This window comes from Panulirus ornatus, chromosome 4 (assembly GCF_036320965.1).
Source record: "Panulirus ornatus isolate Po-2019 chromosome 4, ASM3632096v1, whole genome shotgun sequence".
In the NCBI taxonomy this organism is placed as follows: Eukaryota; Metazoa; Arthropoda; class Malacostraca; order Decapoda; family Palinuridae; genus Panulirus; species Panulirus ornatus.
In genome coordinates this window covers 73,979,995-73,996,375 of record NC_092227.1, presented here as the reverse complement: position 1 = coordinate 73,996,375, position 16,381 = coordinate 73,979,995, and the positions used below count along the sequence as shown (strand labels likewise).

Genomic DNA, 16,381 nt, shown 5'->3' with positions numbered 1-16,381 from the left:
TTGGTGGTTGGCTATGGAGTGGTTTGGGTGGGAGGAGTCTAGCGTTGTCGAAAAGAATTGAATGCTGAGTATGTTAAAGGGGGATTATACTGGGATCATCTTTGTTTCACTGTGTAAGTGTTGAGCATTTGTGGTTACAAGGCAGCCAGAGACTGTTCTGAGTTTGTTTCACTGTGTAAGTGTTGAGCATTTGCAGTTACAAGGCAGCCAGAGAGTGTTCTGAGTGCAATATTTTGTGAGATTTGGAGTTTGTTTTATTGAATATATCTTTAAAGGCAATGGAAGACCAGATTGGTGAGGCATAGCGGATGAATTGTTTAAAGCAGATTTTGAGGAATTCTTTTTCTGCCTAAACCTTCGCAAATTAGAATTCTGAGGGCATTCAGTTCATGAGTTTCTTTTTTGCTTATGTTATTGGTGTGGGAACAACACTAGACAATCACTGTGTATGTCGTATGTGATGCCTACATTTGCTGGTTTTGTTCAATGTATGTACATGGGACTCCCCTAGAACAGGCCCTGAGAACACATCAAACTTTCACATGAAACATTTTGACCTATATGTGATCCAAGCACTTAGATATCTTCAACCATTTCTGGTTACACAACAAAAATCCCTAACATTCAGAAATTTGCCAACATAATACCATCTCTCTATTCTCCTACTACCCCTGTATCACTTCAGAACCCAAACTCTGTGAAAACCTGATCCACAACATAATCAAGCAAACATCCCATTCTTACCAACACAACATAGCTTTGAACCCAATCACTCAACTACCACACTGACTCGCACAATAGATGGCTTCAAACAACTCCTGTCCAGCACAATTTTCGTGGCAACTGATATCAACAAAGCATTTGACATTATCCCCTAACACATCCTAACGCAAAAGATACTTGAAACCTCTCTCCACAACAATGAATAAAATGGTTGGCTCATTTCATAGCCGTTTGCCATGCTAGACACTCACAATGGCTTCACATCTTAAATAACAAAAAAAATCTATAACAGAATTCCCCAAAGAGCAGTTCTTTCTCCAACCCTCTTCAATCTCTTCCTATATGACTTACCATCCCCTAGCAGCCCAGAATATGAAGGACTTTGTAGGCAGATGACATCACAATCACATCACAACAATGATACCAAAGTAACAACAATATTTCAGCACTGCATTACACAACTGGAAGAAACATTTCACCCAAAACAGAATGACTGCATCTCCACATAAGTCTCTATTTACTCCTTCAACCTGACAGACATGAATCCAGTTCACACACCCCAGTCACCTTGAATGTAAAAACGATCCCAAGAAACAAAACAACCACTATTTAGGGCAACACATACAACACTAATGACTCGCTCCCCTCACCATAAACGTCAAAACAAAAGCAACGCACAAACTAAATGCCCTCTGAACACTATATGGGAAAGAATATATACAAGGAATTCATCTGCTTTACACTATGCCTTACCTTCATGGTCTTCCACCCTTTCAGAATCAAATATAGCAATATACCATGCAAAACAGAGCACTCCGAACAATCACCAGCTGCCTAGTGACCACAAATACTCAACGCCTACACAGTGAAACACAGATCCTCACAATAGAATCCCATCTTAACATGCTCAGCACTAAACCACTCCTTTTCAAACCACTCCAAAACTAATCACCTACCCCTAAATAGATATGAAAAGCTAATCATGCCTCACTTTTGAGCAACCTCTGCTAACAGATCCTTGCACTAGCAGCAAACTTAGCACTAATAAAACACATACACATAAAAATAAACTAATAAGCGCTAAACCACACTTCTAACTCACTTGTAAACTACACTCCACCAGATGTAAACCCATTTGAAATCACACTCCCCAGACAAACACAAATCACACTTTCTTGTCAACACTCAAGACATCGTTCATCCCTACATTACTACAAACACCTATGTGACACTTCCCAGGACCCATTAGCAAGCTCATGATCTTACTACACTGAACATAAAAACACAATCAAAACATCCCCTATGATCCTGCCTGGTAGACATAGCAAGATACCCCAGAGATGCCTCTCCTAAAACATTACACCTATTTCTACCCTCCATCTCATCCTGGTTACATTCATGCACATTCAAACATCTTGCCTGACCCATCTGGGAACCAAGTTCCCATAATTCTTTCCTCTACTCCTACGGAAACTGACAAAACAAGGAGGGGGTTTCTTTCCAATCTCATAATCATGCCCCTATTAATCACCACTTATGACACGCAGGATATAATGAGTAGTTTCCCCTATTCCTCTACCGCAGGGTAAAAAGAATTGTGATTCAGAATAAAGAATTGTGTGAGTTAAGTGTTCTTTGTGGACTGAGTTTTAGAAATCATGAGTTTATGATGGAAAGAAGAAAAATCAGTGAACTGGGCCAGGGCAGGGAAATATTACAGGCACTGCAGTGCTGGCTCACTGTGCCACTGTCAATACATCTGATTTGTAATGATCAGAAAATCGTTTGTACATTTACTCATGTAACTGAACAAAGTTCTGCCTCTATAAATAATACATACCAGCAAATAATGCAAAAGTAAAAATGTATGTTAGTACACTTGGCCAAAAATGTGTATCATGCTTGGAAAGAAGTCATAGCATTCTGTGCTTTAAAGTGCTTATGTTTCATGATATATATATGCCTACTCTCTCTTTCCTCATATAAACATATATATACATACACATACACAAACATATACATATATAAACATGTACATATTCATACTTGCTTGCCTTTATCCATTCCCAGCGCCCCACCCACACAAAACAACATCAGCACCCCCTGCATCACCGAGGTAGCACCAGGAAAACTGACAAAAAAGGCCATGTTCATTCACACTCAGTCTCGAGCTGTCATGTGTAAACATCAAAACTCACTGTCCATATCCAGTCCCCACAGACCTTTCCATGGTTTACCCTGGATGTTTCACATGCTGTGGTTCAGTCCATTGACAGCATGTCGACCCAAGTATACCATATCGTTCCAATTCACTCTATTCCTTGCACGCCTCTCACCCTCCTGCATGTTTAGGCCCTGATCGCTCAAAATCTTTTTCACTCAATCCTTCCATCTCCAATCTGGTCTCCCGTTTCTCTTTGTTCCCTCCACCTCTGACACATATAACCTTTTTCATATTTGATTACTATCTTACTCATTAGTGAGGAAGCACCCAGAACAAATGAAGAAGGGCAACACCTGTTAACACATTCTCTAACTGTCATGTGTAATGCACCAAAACCACAGCTGCCTAACCACAACCAGGCCTCACAGACCTTTCACTGGTTTACCCAGGGTGCTTCACATGCCCTGGTTCAGCCCAATGAGAACATGTCTACCCAAGTACACCACACTATTCCAATTCACTCTATCCTGTGTACACCTTTAGCCCTCTTGCATGTTCAGGCCCTGATCATTTAAAACCCTTTTCACTTCATCCTTCCATCTCCATTTGGTCTCTCTGTTCTCCTTGTTCCCTCCACTTCTGACTCATATATCCTCTTTGTCAATCTTTTCTCACTTTTTGGCACCATACATCCAAACCATTTCAGCACACCCTTTTCTGCACTCTCAACCAAACTCTTTCTATCACCACACATCTCTCATACCTTCATTTCTTACTCAATCAAACAACCTTACACCACAAAATGTTCTCAAACATTTCATTTCCAAGACATCCACCCTTCTCCACACAGCCTTATCTACAGCTGAAGCCTTGCATCCATATAATATCACCATATAATATCCTTCAAAAACACCCATTTCTGCCCCCTTAAATAATGATCTCTCCACAAATTCTTTACTGCTCCCAGGACCTTCGCCCCCTCAACCACCCAATGACCCACTTCTGTTTCCATAGTTCTATTTGCTACCATGTCCACTCCCAGATATCTGAAACACTTCACTTCCTCCAATTTTTCTCAATTCAAACTCACATCCCAACTAACCCGTCCTTCAACTCTGCTAAACCTAATAACCTTGCTCTTTCTCACATTCACTCTCAACATTCTCCTTCCACACACCCTTCCAAACTCAATTACCAACATCTGCACTTTCAATCTAGAATCTAATACCAGTCCTATCATCAGCAAACAACAGACTCACTTCCCAGGTCTTCTAATTCCCAACAATCTGTATACTCACCCCTCTCTCCAAGACTCTTACCATCCTATACATAAACAAATTAAACAACTATGGTGACATGACACACCCCAGGAATAGACCAACCTTCACCTGGAATTACTCATTCTCCTCTCTTCCAACTTGTAAACATGCCATACACCCTTGATAAAATACCTTCTTACTACTTCTAGTAGCTTTTCTCCACATTGCTCAAAAACAAATTTACATACCCTGATTTGCCCTATCTTTTTACCAATACCAAGGTTATTTGAGCTTAGTCCATGGTGAATGTATTAGCAACACAAATATCTACTGATTCATATACCCAACAAAAAATCAACTTCAATTTGTATACAAAAAAAAGAATTCGTCATGAAATTATGCATTTGATGAAATGAACAGTCAACAAAGCCTAATCTCAGATACTGATATCTGCTTAAATGAAAATTAAAGCTTACCAAGTTACATCACTGAGACGAGTGTAATGTATATTGGAGACCTTAGCAAAAGGGATTGGCTGTTGCGTATCATAAAGGAGAACAGCATTTTGTGTTGCAACAGCAAATATCATTCTATATGGCATATGAAACAAGTTTGAGTATTCTTGCCATGGTTCATGAGATTCAACCTGCAAACAAAATCAACAGTTATTCACACAAATACTGCATAGTACTGCCTATCAAGCCTAACACAGTGAGCAATGCTCTGCAGAAAAGAAAAAAATCTCTAACATTCAAACATGTCTATACTGTCCATCACTTTCTTAAAGAAGCATTCCTACTACGAAAGGGAGCTAACTTCATCACATACCCTATCTGACTGGCACCCATCCATACAAGCCACATCAAAACATCATCCTGTTCCTTTTCAACAAAAGGCCTAAAGATTTGCCTAATAATTTGCATTTTGACAATATTTGAATAAAAGCATCAAACTTAAGCAAATAATCCAGATATACATCCCATCTGCAATATCTTGCCAGGATATCTAATCCTTATCTTAGTGGAGATTTCAACGCTCACCATCCCACATGACTTAGCAATCACACTTCAAGATCCCTAAGGTGAACTATTCATAAGCCAATCTCTCAATATCCTTAACCTACGTAATAAACTAACTACACTCCCAACCCACCAATTTCAGCAATGATCCTGCCAGACATCACCTTGTGCTCATCAGACTTACACAAATGAACCTCCTGGAGCACACTACACAAACTGTCCATGGACCAACTACTAACCCTGATTACACTTCACCTTACTCATCCAATGCACATAGCTATCATAAAGACTCAAACTGCAGGAAAGCAGACTGGCTATTTTTCACTCACCATATGGTGACAAAGCTCCAAAACTTCTAATATAAGTAGGTGATATCCAATTCCTAAATCATGCACTCTAACACTGCAACATTTCTAACCAAGAAGCACATACCACAAGAACATATAAGAAATGTAAATCAAACTTATCTCCACATGTTACATACCTCATAAAGCTGAGAAACTAGCTGAAAGAAAACCACTCACTAACAACAAAAATTAGAGACCAAATCCAAACTATTTTGACCATCACTGACCTAATCAAAGAAAGACAGTTGAAAACTGGCACTCCTCCCTCAAAACAATGAACCACAAGATCCACAGCAACCAACTCTGGAGCATGTTTAAAAAGATCCTCACTTACCACACCAATCCAGCCCCTACTCATGAAGCTCTCCTAACCCATTCAAAGAAATCCCTTCTCTTAGAGAACAAAAAACAAACTCGTGAGACATTCAATACTCAAAATTCAGCCACAAACCAAACTTACACCTAAACAGGAAATTTGCAGGAAACTTAGACAAAATGCATCCTGAAACAACTGCCCACACACCCTTCTCTCCCACTGATACAAGCCATTCAATCAAGACTGTAAAGAACTCTCCAGTTACAGGCCCTAACAATATATCAAACTTTCACATAAAAAACACTGGCCCATTTGCAATCCAAGCACTCAAAGAAACATTCAACTACTTCTGACAATACGATGACAGATGGATTTGTATGTGGCATTTATGGATCTGGAGAAGGCATATGACAGAGTTGATAGACATGCTTTGTGGAAGGTCTAAAGAGTATACGGTGTGGGAAGTAGGCTGCTAACAGTAAGAAGTTTTTGTCAAGGGTGTAAGGCAAGTTGTACAAGTAGGAACAGAGGAGAGTGATTGGTTTCCAGTGATTGTCTCCATGATTGTTTAATTTGTTTATGGATGGGGTGGTTAAGGAGGTAAATGCAAGAGTTCTGGAGAGGGGCGAGTATGCAGTCTGTCGTGGATGAGGGGGCCTGGGAAGTTTCAGTTGTTTGCTGATGACACAACACTGGTGACTGATTCGAATGAGAAACTGCATAAGTTGGTGAATGAGTTGGAAAAGTATGTTAAAGGAGAAAGTTGAGAGTAAATGTGAATAAGAGCAACGTTATTAGATTCAGCAGGGTTGAAGGATGAGTTAGTTGGGATGTGAGTGTGAATGGAGAAAAATTGGAGAAAGTGAAGTGTTTTAAATATCTGAGAGTGGACTTAGAGGTGAATGGAACCATGGAAGTAGAAATGAGTCATAGGGTGGGGGAGGGGGTGAAGGGTGAAGGTTCCAGGAGCAATGAAGAATGTGTGGAAAGAGAGAATGTTTATCTTGGAGAGCAAAAATGGGTATGTTTGAAGGAGCAGTAGTTCCAACAATATCATATGGTTCTGAGGCATGGGCTGTGTGAAGAAAGGTGTGTTGGAAATGAAATATTTGAGGACAATATGTGATGTGCGGTGGTTTGATTGAGTAAGAAATGAAAGGGTGAGCGATGCGTGGTAATAAAAAGAGTGTAGTTGACAGAGCAGAAGAGGGTGTGTTGAAATGGTTTGCACATATGGAGAGAATGAGTGAGGAAAGGTTGACAAAGAGGATATATGTGTCAGAGGTGGAGGGAACAAGAAGTGAAAGACCAAATTGGAGGTGGAAGGATGGACTGAAAAAGATTTTGAGAAATCAGGGCCTGAATATGCAGGAGGGTGAGAGGCGTACAAGGAATAGAGTGAATTGAAACAATGTGGTATACCAGGGTCAACATACTGTCAATGGACTGAACCAGGACGTGAAACATCTGAGGTAAACCATGGAAAGGTCTGTGGGGCATGGATATGGATAGGGAGTTGTGGTTTCAGTGCATTACACATGACAGCTAGAGACTGAGTATGAACATACACATATACATGTACACAGTCATAATTGCCAAACGCCATCCATTCCCAATGCCACCCTGCCCCACAGAAAACAGCACAGCACAAATCATGAAAGAATAGGAAAAATGATAAGATTTACATTCTTTTCCCTTCCCCTACACCCGATTGCTGCCCTGTGTCAGTGAGGTAGTGCCAGGAAACAGATGAAGAAAGGCCACAGCTGCTCACATCCATACTTGAGCTGTCATGGGTTATGCATCAAAATCACAGCTCCTTATCCACATCCAGGCCACACACACCTTCCCATAGTTTACTCTAGACGTTTCACATGCCATGGGTTCAGTCCACTGACAGCACATTAACCCTAGTATACCATATTGTTCCAATACACTATATTCCATGCACACCTTTCACCCTTCTGTGTGTTCAGGCCCCAATCACTCAAAATTTTTTTTTCACTCCATCCTTCCATCTCGAATTTGGCCTCCCCATTCTCCTTGTTCTCTCCACTTCTGACATATATCCTCTATGTTAACCTTTCCTCACTCATTCTCTCCATATGCCTTCTGCTCTCTCAACCACACCCTTTCTATTTCCACACATCTATCTTACCCTTTCATTCCTTACTCGATCAAACCACACATTGTCCTTAAACATCTAATTTCCATCACATCCATCCCTCTCAACACAACCCTATCTATAGCCAAAGCCTTGCAACCATATAATATTGCTGAAACTACTATTCCTTTAAATATACCCATTTTTGCATTCCCAGATAAAGTATTATTCTCTTTCCACACATTCTTCAGCACTCCCAGAATGTTTAACCCCTCCCCCCCCACCATACAACTCACTTCAGCTTCCACAGTTCCATTCACTGTCATGTCCACTCCCAGATATCTGAAACACTTCACTTCCTCCAATTTTTCTCCACTCAAATCCTGACTAACTTTTCCTACAACCCTGCTGAACCTAAGCTTGCTTTTATTCTATTTCATTCTCAACTTTCTTTCATATACTATTCCACATTCAGTTGCCAACTTTTGCAATTTCTTACTAGAATCAGCCACTAGTACTGTATCATCAGCAGACAACAACTGACTCACTTACCAGGCCCTCTCATCCACCTCAAACTGCATACTCGCTCCTCTTTCCAAGACCCAAGCATTTACCTCCCTTACCACCACATCCATAAATAAATCTAACAACCACGTTGCCATCACATATCCCTGCCACAGACTAACCTTCACTTGAAACCATTCACTCTCCTCTCTTACTGTTTGCACACACACTTTACACCCTTGATAAAAACTTTTCACTGCTTCTAGCAACTTATCTCCCACACTACATATCAAGACCTTCAATAGAGCAACTTTATCAACCCTATCATATACCTTCTTCAGATCCATTAATGCTACATACAAATCCATCTGCTTTTCTAAAGTATTTCTAACACACAATCTTTAAAGTAAACACCTGATCCAAACATCTACCAATTTTGAAACCAAACTGCTCCTCCCCAATCTGGTGCTCTATACATGCCTTTACCCTCTCAATCAATACCCTTCTATACAACTTACTAGATATACTAAACAAACTTATAACTCTGTAGTTTGAACACTCACCTTTATCCCCCTTGCCTTTATACAATGGCACTATTTATGCATTTTGCTAATCCTCATGCACCTCACCATGATCCATAAATACACTAACATCCTTAACTAGACTGTTAGAAATCACTTAACACTATACAGCATGGGAGAATGATTACGAGGGTGGAACACTACGCAGAAATAAGAGGAAAACTTTCAATGGATTAAAGATTATCTTAGTGGAGAGGAATAAAAGACAAATGTCAAAGGAGCATTTTCCAAATGGGCTGAGATCAATGTAGTGCTGAAAGGTTCCATTCTGGGACTGTTATTCTTCCTGATCTACTTAAATGACTTGCCAAAAGATAAGGATCCCCACCTAAAATGCAAAATGTCATGAGGAAAGTGAAAAGTGCAAAGAACTGTCTCAACTTATATGGGGTCCTAAACATACTCTGAATTTAGCCTGATATATGGTCGATGAAGTTCAACCTGAGGAAAAGTAAGGTCAAGAAGATGGCCTCAATATTATCTTGATGCAATAAGCTGCAAGAATTCATGTATGAGAAAGTCTTGAGAGTCAACATTGTCCCTAATCTCTAACCACAGTCCCACTTTAGGAGACCAGATGTCTGCCTGCAAAAATCAGAATTGTGTTCAGGTTCATGGATAAGGAAATATTCAAGAAGGTGTTTGCATCATACATCAGGTCAAAACTATAATACGCTTCTCAAGTTTGGTCACCATGACTACAAAAATACAGAGAACTAACAGACGAGGTCTAAAAGAAAGCAACAATGATGATACCAATATTAAGGGAACTGAGCTACAGGTAAAGGTCAAAGGCCTTACATTCACCCATCTTAGAAGGAAGAGTGGTGGATGACATGATCCCAACATTTAACATATAAATCAGGCTGGTGATGCACAAAATGACCAGCTTTTTGAGAGAAGAATAGAACAACCATAGGAATGAACATGAAACTTGACAAGAAAGATGTGAAGAAATCCTTTTATAGTAAAACAGTGGTGGATGAATGTAATACAGTGAATGCAGACAGCATACAGATATTTAAGAAGTTGAATGACAAAAGAGAATGTTCAAGACACATTGCCTCACGAGTGTAAAACGCCTGCATGCATCACAAACAGGTAATTACACAGACATCTACAGGGGAGACATGATCCTAACATTTAAGTCTTCAAACAGACTGACGATGTAACAGTGAGCAGTTCTTCAAAAGATGTAAGGAGAAAACAATCACAAGTGAAAGATAGAATAAAATGAATAAAGAGAGCATACATAACTTTTGAGGTTGTAAGATAGAAGAGAATGTTAAGAGAGATGGGGCCCTAGGAGTATAAAAACTCCCTCATATATAGTATAAATAGGTCATTATACACACATGCCCAAACCTACCTTCTCTCTAAAACTGGTTACACTTTAACAGAGAGAGGTTGCCACACATTAAAGCTTACTTTTTGCTCTTCTTCTTGTCGTGGTAGGGGCTTCAACTCAAATAATATGGGGCAAAATTTGACGGCCAATGTGTATTTGTCTTTTGTTGGAAGATAGAGTACTGGCCTGCCAATAGAAAGTGAAATGATTAAAAAATCATGCCTATCATTAATGATGAAACTATATACTAACACTTTTAAATGCCAACTCATTAATCATGTTCATATAATTATAAATCTATCTACAGTAGGTATTTCTTCTTTTAAAAATGCTCACCTTTCCTGCCTTAGATAAAATAAGGGAATGATTCTGATGCTTTTTTTCCCTCCTGTTCCTACTTTCATGACTGGAAGGTTTCAAGCCCCACCCTCCTGCTTCTCTTATTCTCATTCTTTGACAGAGATTTGGGTACTGGTAAGTACAGTAGTATCCTTTCTCCCTTATCCCCAGGGATAACCTAGCCATCCATTTATCTCCATGCACATACAATAAGTATAATTACCCTTCGATGGAAGAGTCCTGGTATAATGCAGGCCCATTCTAAAGGCTCCTGTAGCTCAAGGATGCTACTTACAGTAACAAGGAATTAAAGGCTCCTCTGGAGTGAGAGATCCTTTGACAAGATGGTATTCCCAACAATACAGATTTGCCAAAGGTGACTCTTCACACTCCCAGCTTAACCTCAAAAGGGTGGAGTCCAGTAAAATGCATTATTATACTTATTCACCATTTCTTGTCAGTGAGTTAGCACCAGGAACAGACAAAGAGAGGCCAAATTTGCTCACATCCATTCTCTAGCTGTCATGAACAATGAACTGAAATGAGAGCCCCATATCCACAACCAGCCCCACAGACTTTTCTACGTTTTCCCGCGCTGTTTCATATACCCTGGTTCAGTTCACCAAGAGCATGCTGCCTCCAATTCACACAAGCCCGTGCATCCCTTTCACCCTCCTGCATGTTCATGTCCAGAGCAATAAAAATCTTTTTCACTCCATCCCTCCATATCCAATTTGGTTTCCCCAATGAATTTGTCACCTACATTTATGACACATACATTAATTTCATGATCAATGTATCAACTGAAAATCCTAATGACCCAATTAACAACAAATTCACCCCATTTCTTAAGCCACCTTAACATATTTCATCTTACACAAGGCTTTCACCACCTCTTCTCTCTTCACTAAACCACTTTCCATGACTCTCACTTTGCATACCTCCCGTACCTAAACACCCTACACCTGCCACCTATATCATCAAATACGAGTAATAATCCTTGACAATGCTCACGCCATCTCTCCCCACCTTATCACTCCCCTTTACCACTTCCCCATTCGCTACCTTTACTGATATTCCCATATTCTCATGTTTTCTCATGCAATTACACTCCTTCCAAACATCTTAGTCTCCTGGAGGTTTACTGATATTCATTCACTTCAACTCTCATTTGCCCTCTTTTCTAACCCCGAAACTTTCCTGTTGACCTCTTGCCACTTTCTCTTGAACATTTCATTATCATATGCACTCCTTCCCTTTAAGTGCTTATCATACACATTTTTTCTTACAAGCAACTTTACTTTGTCATCCCACCACTCACGCCCCTTTCTCACCTATTTTTACATATAAATATTGGCAAGCATGTACAAAAATATAAATATATATAAGACAGCAAGGCAGAGAGTTCTCATCTTCCTTAGAGGCTCAAACTGAGGTGTCGGAATGTGTGCATGTAACCAAGATGAGAAAGAGGAGAGACAGGTAGTATCTTTGAACAAAGAAACCTGGATGTTCTGGCTCTGAAAAAAGAAAAGCTCAGGGGTAAAGGGGGAGAATGGTTTGGAAATGTTTAAGGAATAAACTCAGGGGTTGGTGAGAGGACAAAGGATAAGGAAGGAGTAGCACTACTGAGGCAAAAGTTGTGGGTGTATGTGACAGAGTGTAAGGAAGTAAATTCTAGAATGATGTGGGTAAAACTGAAAGTGGATGGCGAATGATGGGTGATCACTGGTGTTATGCACCTGGTCAAGAGAAGAATGATCATGAGAGGTAAGTGTTTTGGGAGTAGCTGAGTGAGAGTGTCAGCAGTTTTGATGTATGAGACAGGGTATTAGTGATGACAGATTTGAATGCAAAGGTAAGTACTGTGGCAGTTGAGGGCATAATTGGGGCATAAAGGGTATTCAGTGCTATTAATGGAAATGCTGAAGAGCTTGTGGAGCTGTGTGCCTTAAAAATACTAGTGATTGGGAATATGGGGTTTAAAAAGAGAGATATGCACAAGTATACTATGTAAATAGGAGAGATGGTTAACGAGCATTATTAGATTACATATCAATTGATAAGCGAGTAAAAGAGAGACTTTTGGATGAAAATTTGCTGAGAGGGGCAAATGGTGGGATGTGTGATCACTATCTTGAGGAGGCAAGGGTGAAGATTTGTGGAAGTTTCCAAAAAAGAGGAAACAATCTTCGGGAGATGAGAGTAAGTGAGCTTGGAAAGCTCAGAGGAAACAATCTTGGGGAGATGAGAGTGGTGAGAGTAAGTGAGCTTGGAAAGGAGATTTGCAAGAAGAAATACCTGGAGAGACTGATCAGAGAATGGCAAAAGGTGAGAATAAATGAAGTGAGGGGAGTGAGTGAGGAATGGGAAGTATTTACAGATAAAGTCATGGCATGTGCAAGAGATACATGTGGCATGCAAAAGGTGAAAGGTAGCCAGATTAGAAAGGGTAGAGAGATGGGATGAAGAAATAAGAGTTAGTGAAAGAGAAAAGAAAGGTGTTTGGGCAGTACTTGCAGCAAAGAAGAGCAAACGACTGGGATATGTATAAGAGAATGTGGCAAAAGGTCAAGGGGAAGGTGCAGGGGTTGAAAGAGGGCAAATGAGAGTTGGGGTGGGAGAGTATCATTAAACTTCAGGGAGAATAAAAAGGTGCTTTAGAAGGAGGCAAATAATGGGCAAAAGATAAGAGAACAAATGGGAGCATTGGTGAAGGGAGCAAAGGGGGAAGTGATAACAAGTTGTGATGAAGTGAAGAGATGAGGTGACCATTTAGGATAGTTAAATGTGTCTGACGATAGAGTGGCAAATGTAGGGTGTTTTATTTGGGGCAGTATGTGAAGTGAGATAGTCATGGAGAGTGGTTTGGTGAAGAGAGTGGTGGTGAAAGCCTTATATAAGATGAAATGCAGCAGGGCAGCTGGAGAAGATGGTATTGCAATTGGATACAATAAGGAAGGGGGTGGCTGTGTTTTTTAATGTATTTTCAGTGTATTTATGGATCATGGTAAGGTGCCTGAGGATTGATGGAATGCATGATAGTACCACTGCATAAAAGCAAGGGGGATAGGGATGAGAGTTCAAACTACACAGGTATAAGTCTGAATATACCAGGTAAGTTGTAAGGGAGGGTATTGATTGAAAGGGTGAAGGCATGCACAGGGCATCAGATTGGTGAGGAGCAGAGTGGTTCCAGTAGGGTTAGAGGATGTATGGATCAGATGCTTGCTTTAAAGTGTCAATGGACTGGGGAGCAGCAGTGTGGTTTCAGAGGTGTGGATATGGTGCTTACTTTAAAGAATGTGTATGAGAAATACTTAGAAAAAGAGATGGATTTGTGAGTGGCATTTATACTTAGAAAAAGAGATGGATTTGTATGTGGTATTTATGGATCTGGTGAAGGCATATGATATGATTGATAAAGATGCTTCGTGGAAGGTCTTAAGAATATACAGTATGGGAGGAAAGCTGTTAGAAGCCGTCAGAACTTTTTACCAAGGGTGTAAGGCTTGTGTATGAGTAGGAAGAGAGGAGAGTAAATGGTTCCAAGTGAACACTGGTCTGTGGTAGGGGTGTGTGAGGCCACTATGGTTGTTCAATTCGTTTATAAATGGGACTGTAAGGGGAATAAATGTGAGAGTCTTGAAGAGTGAGGTGAGATTCAAGTGAGAAACTGCAAACATTAATGACTGAGTTTGGAAGTTTGTAAAAGGAGAAAGTTGAGAGGAAATGTGAATAAAAGCAAGGTTATTAGGTTTTCTAGGCTTAAGGGACAAGTCAGTCAGGACAAAGTGAAGTGTTTTAGATATTCGGGAGTGGTGATGGCATCGAATGGAACCGTGGAAGCAGAAGTGAGTTATAGGGTGGGAGAGGTGGCAAAGGTCCAGGGAGCACTGAAGAATGCATGATTTCCCCTGACCCACTTAAATGCCCTGGTTCAGTCTTATGATAGCACAACATCCCCTGTATAACACATTGTTCCAAGTCACTCTATTCCATGCAAACCTTTCACCCACCAGTATGTTTAGGCCCTGACCACTCAAAATCTTTTCACTCCATCCTTCCTTCTTCAGTTCAGTCTCCCCCCCCCTCTTTTTCCCGTCCACTTCTGACATATATATTTTCTTGTCAACCTCCCCTCATTCATTTTCTCCTTATGTCCACAGAGAATTGGAATGATAAGGTATACTGGGGTTGATGTACTGTATGGACTGATCCAGAACATGTGAAGTGTTTGAGGTAAACCATGGAAAGGTCTTTGGGGCCTGGTTGTGCATAGGGAACTTTGGTTTCAATGCATTACACATGACAGCCAGAGAATGGATGTGAGCGGAAGTGGCTTTACTTCATCTATTCCTGACACTACCTCACTAACACAGGAAATGGTAATCAAGTATGAAATATTTCACTTCATACTTGTCTATTGTTTCCAATGTTAGTGAGGAATCATTAGGAACAAATGAAGACAGGCCCCAATCGCTCTTATCCATTCTCTAGCTGTCATGTGTTATACACCAAAACCACAGCCCCTTATCCTCAACCAGGGCCCAACAGACCTTTCCATGATTTCCCCAACACCATTCACATGCCCTGGTTCAGTTCAATGACACATTGTTCCACATCACTCTATTCCATGCATGCCTTTCACCCACCTGCATGTTTAGGCTCTGAGCACTCAAAATCTTTTCACTTCATCCTTCCTTCACTAATTCAGTCTCTCTCTCCCCACCCCCCTTCTAGCACATATCTTCTTTGTCAACCTCCCCCATTAATTCTCTCCTTATGTCTAAACCACTTCACAGCAATATTCTTAAGACCACATCACTCTCTCATCCTTTTATCAATTACTTGATCAAACCACCTCACACCACATATTGTCCTAAAAATTTCCTTTCCAAAACATCCACCCTCCTCTGTGCACCCTCATCTACACTCCATGCCTTGCATCCAAACAACACTGTTAGGAACTACTGTACATTCAAACAAACCCATTTTATCCCTCCCACGTAATGACCTCTTCCTCATTGTCCAAGGTTCTAGGAGTGTAAAATTACTTCTAGCAAGGCTATGTCATTATCAACTGAGGACCTCCTCATTCTAAAGGAGTGTATTTCTTCCTTTTCTATGCATGGAATATAGCTGCAGAAGTCCATTAAAAAAGGTCCTGGGGTTGTATATTATCACTATGAACATAATGTGATGTACAGTACATATCATTAATTTATGACTTAAAAACAAGAGAGCTATCTATACACTAATTTGAATAAAAAAAAATCACCTTGAGAGAGATTGGCGAGAGAAGACGTAAGTGACATTTGTTGTTTTACCACTCTCATTTTCAACAATGCCAGAGGGAGTCAACAACAATTCCCCATCAGGTGAGAAACAGAGGCGACGACAAAAAGACTTCAGAGTGTCATCATAGAATAATCTGGTGGACTGTGGAAAAATAATTTTCTTATGTAACATGTCACCAAAGGAAAAAGCAAATTAGCATCAACCAAAAGCCAGAGCTGAATGACAAAAATTTCATGAATGTCCCTCTTTGTTAATGACTCCTTCAAATTTATAATATGTAATGGATAAAAAAATTAATTTTATGACTAATTGAAATGGTATCCACATGCAACACTTTATCTTATTCCTTGAAAATCATGTAACCATGCATGATGAA

At 40.2% G+C, this 16,381-nt stretch overlaps 1 protein-coding gene across 3 annotated transcripts in view; it reads right to left on the bottom strand.

The window, feature by feature from the left end:
• Positions 1-16,381, bottom strand: part of Caf1-105 (chromatin assembly factor 1, p105 subunit) — a 305,893-nt gene that overhangs the window by 15,606 nt on the left and 273,906 nt on the right. For all 3 annotated transcript variants that reach the window (XM_071696805.1, XM_071696814.1, XM_071696820.1), the window contains exons 7-9: positions 15,986-16,146; positions 10,446-10,551; positions 4,623-4,792 (exon numbers count right to left, since the gene is read on the bottom strand). In XM_071696805.1, coding sequence (XP_071552906.1) covers positions 4,623-4,792; positions 10,446-10,551; positions 15,986-16,146 — 437 coding nt within the window. The remainder of the gene's footprint in view (positions 1-4,622; positions 4,793-10,445; positions 10,552-15,985; positions 16,147-16,381) is intronic.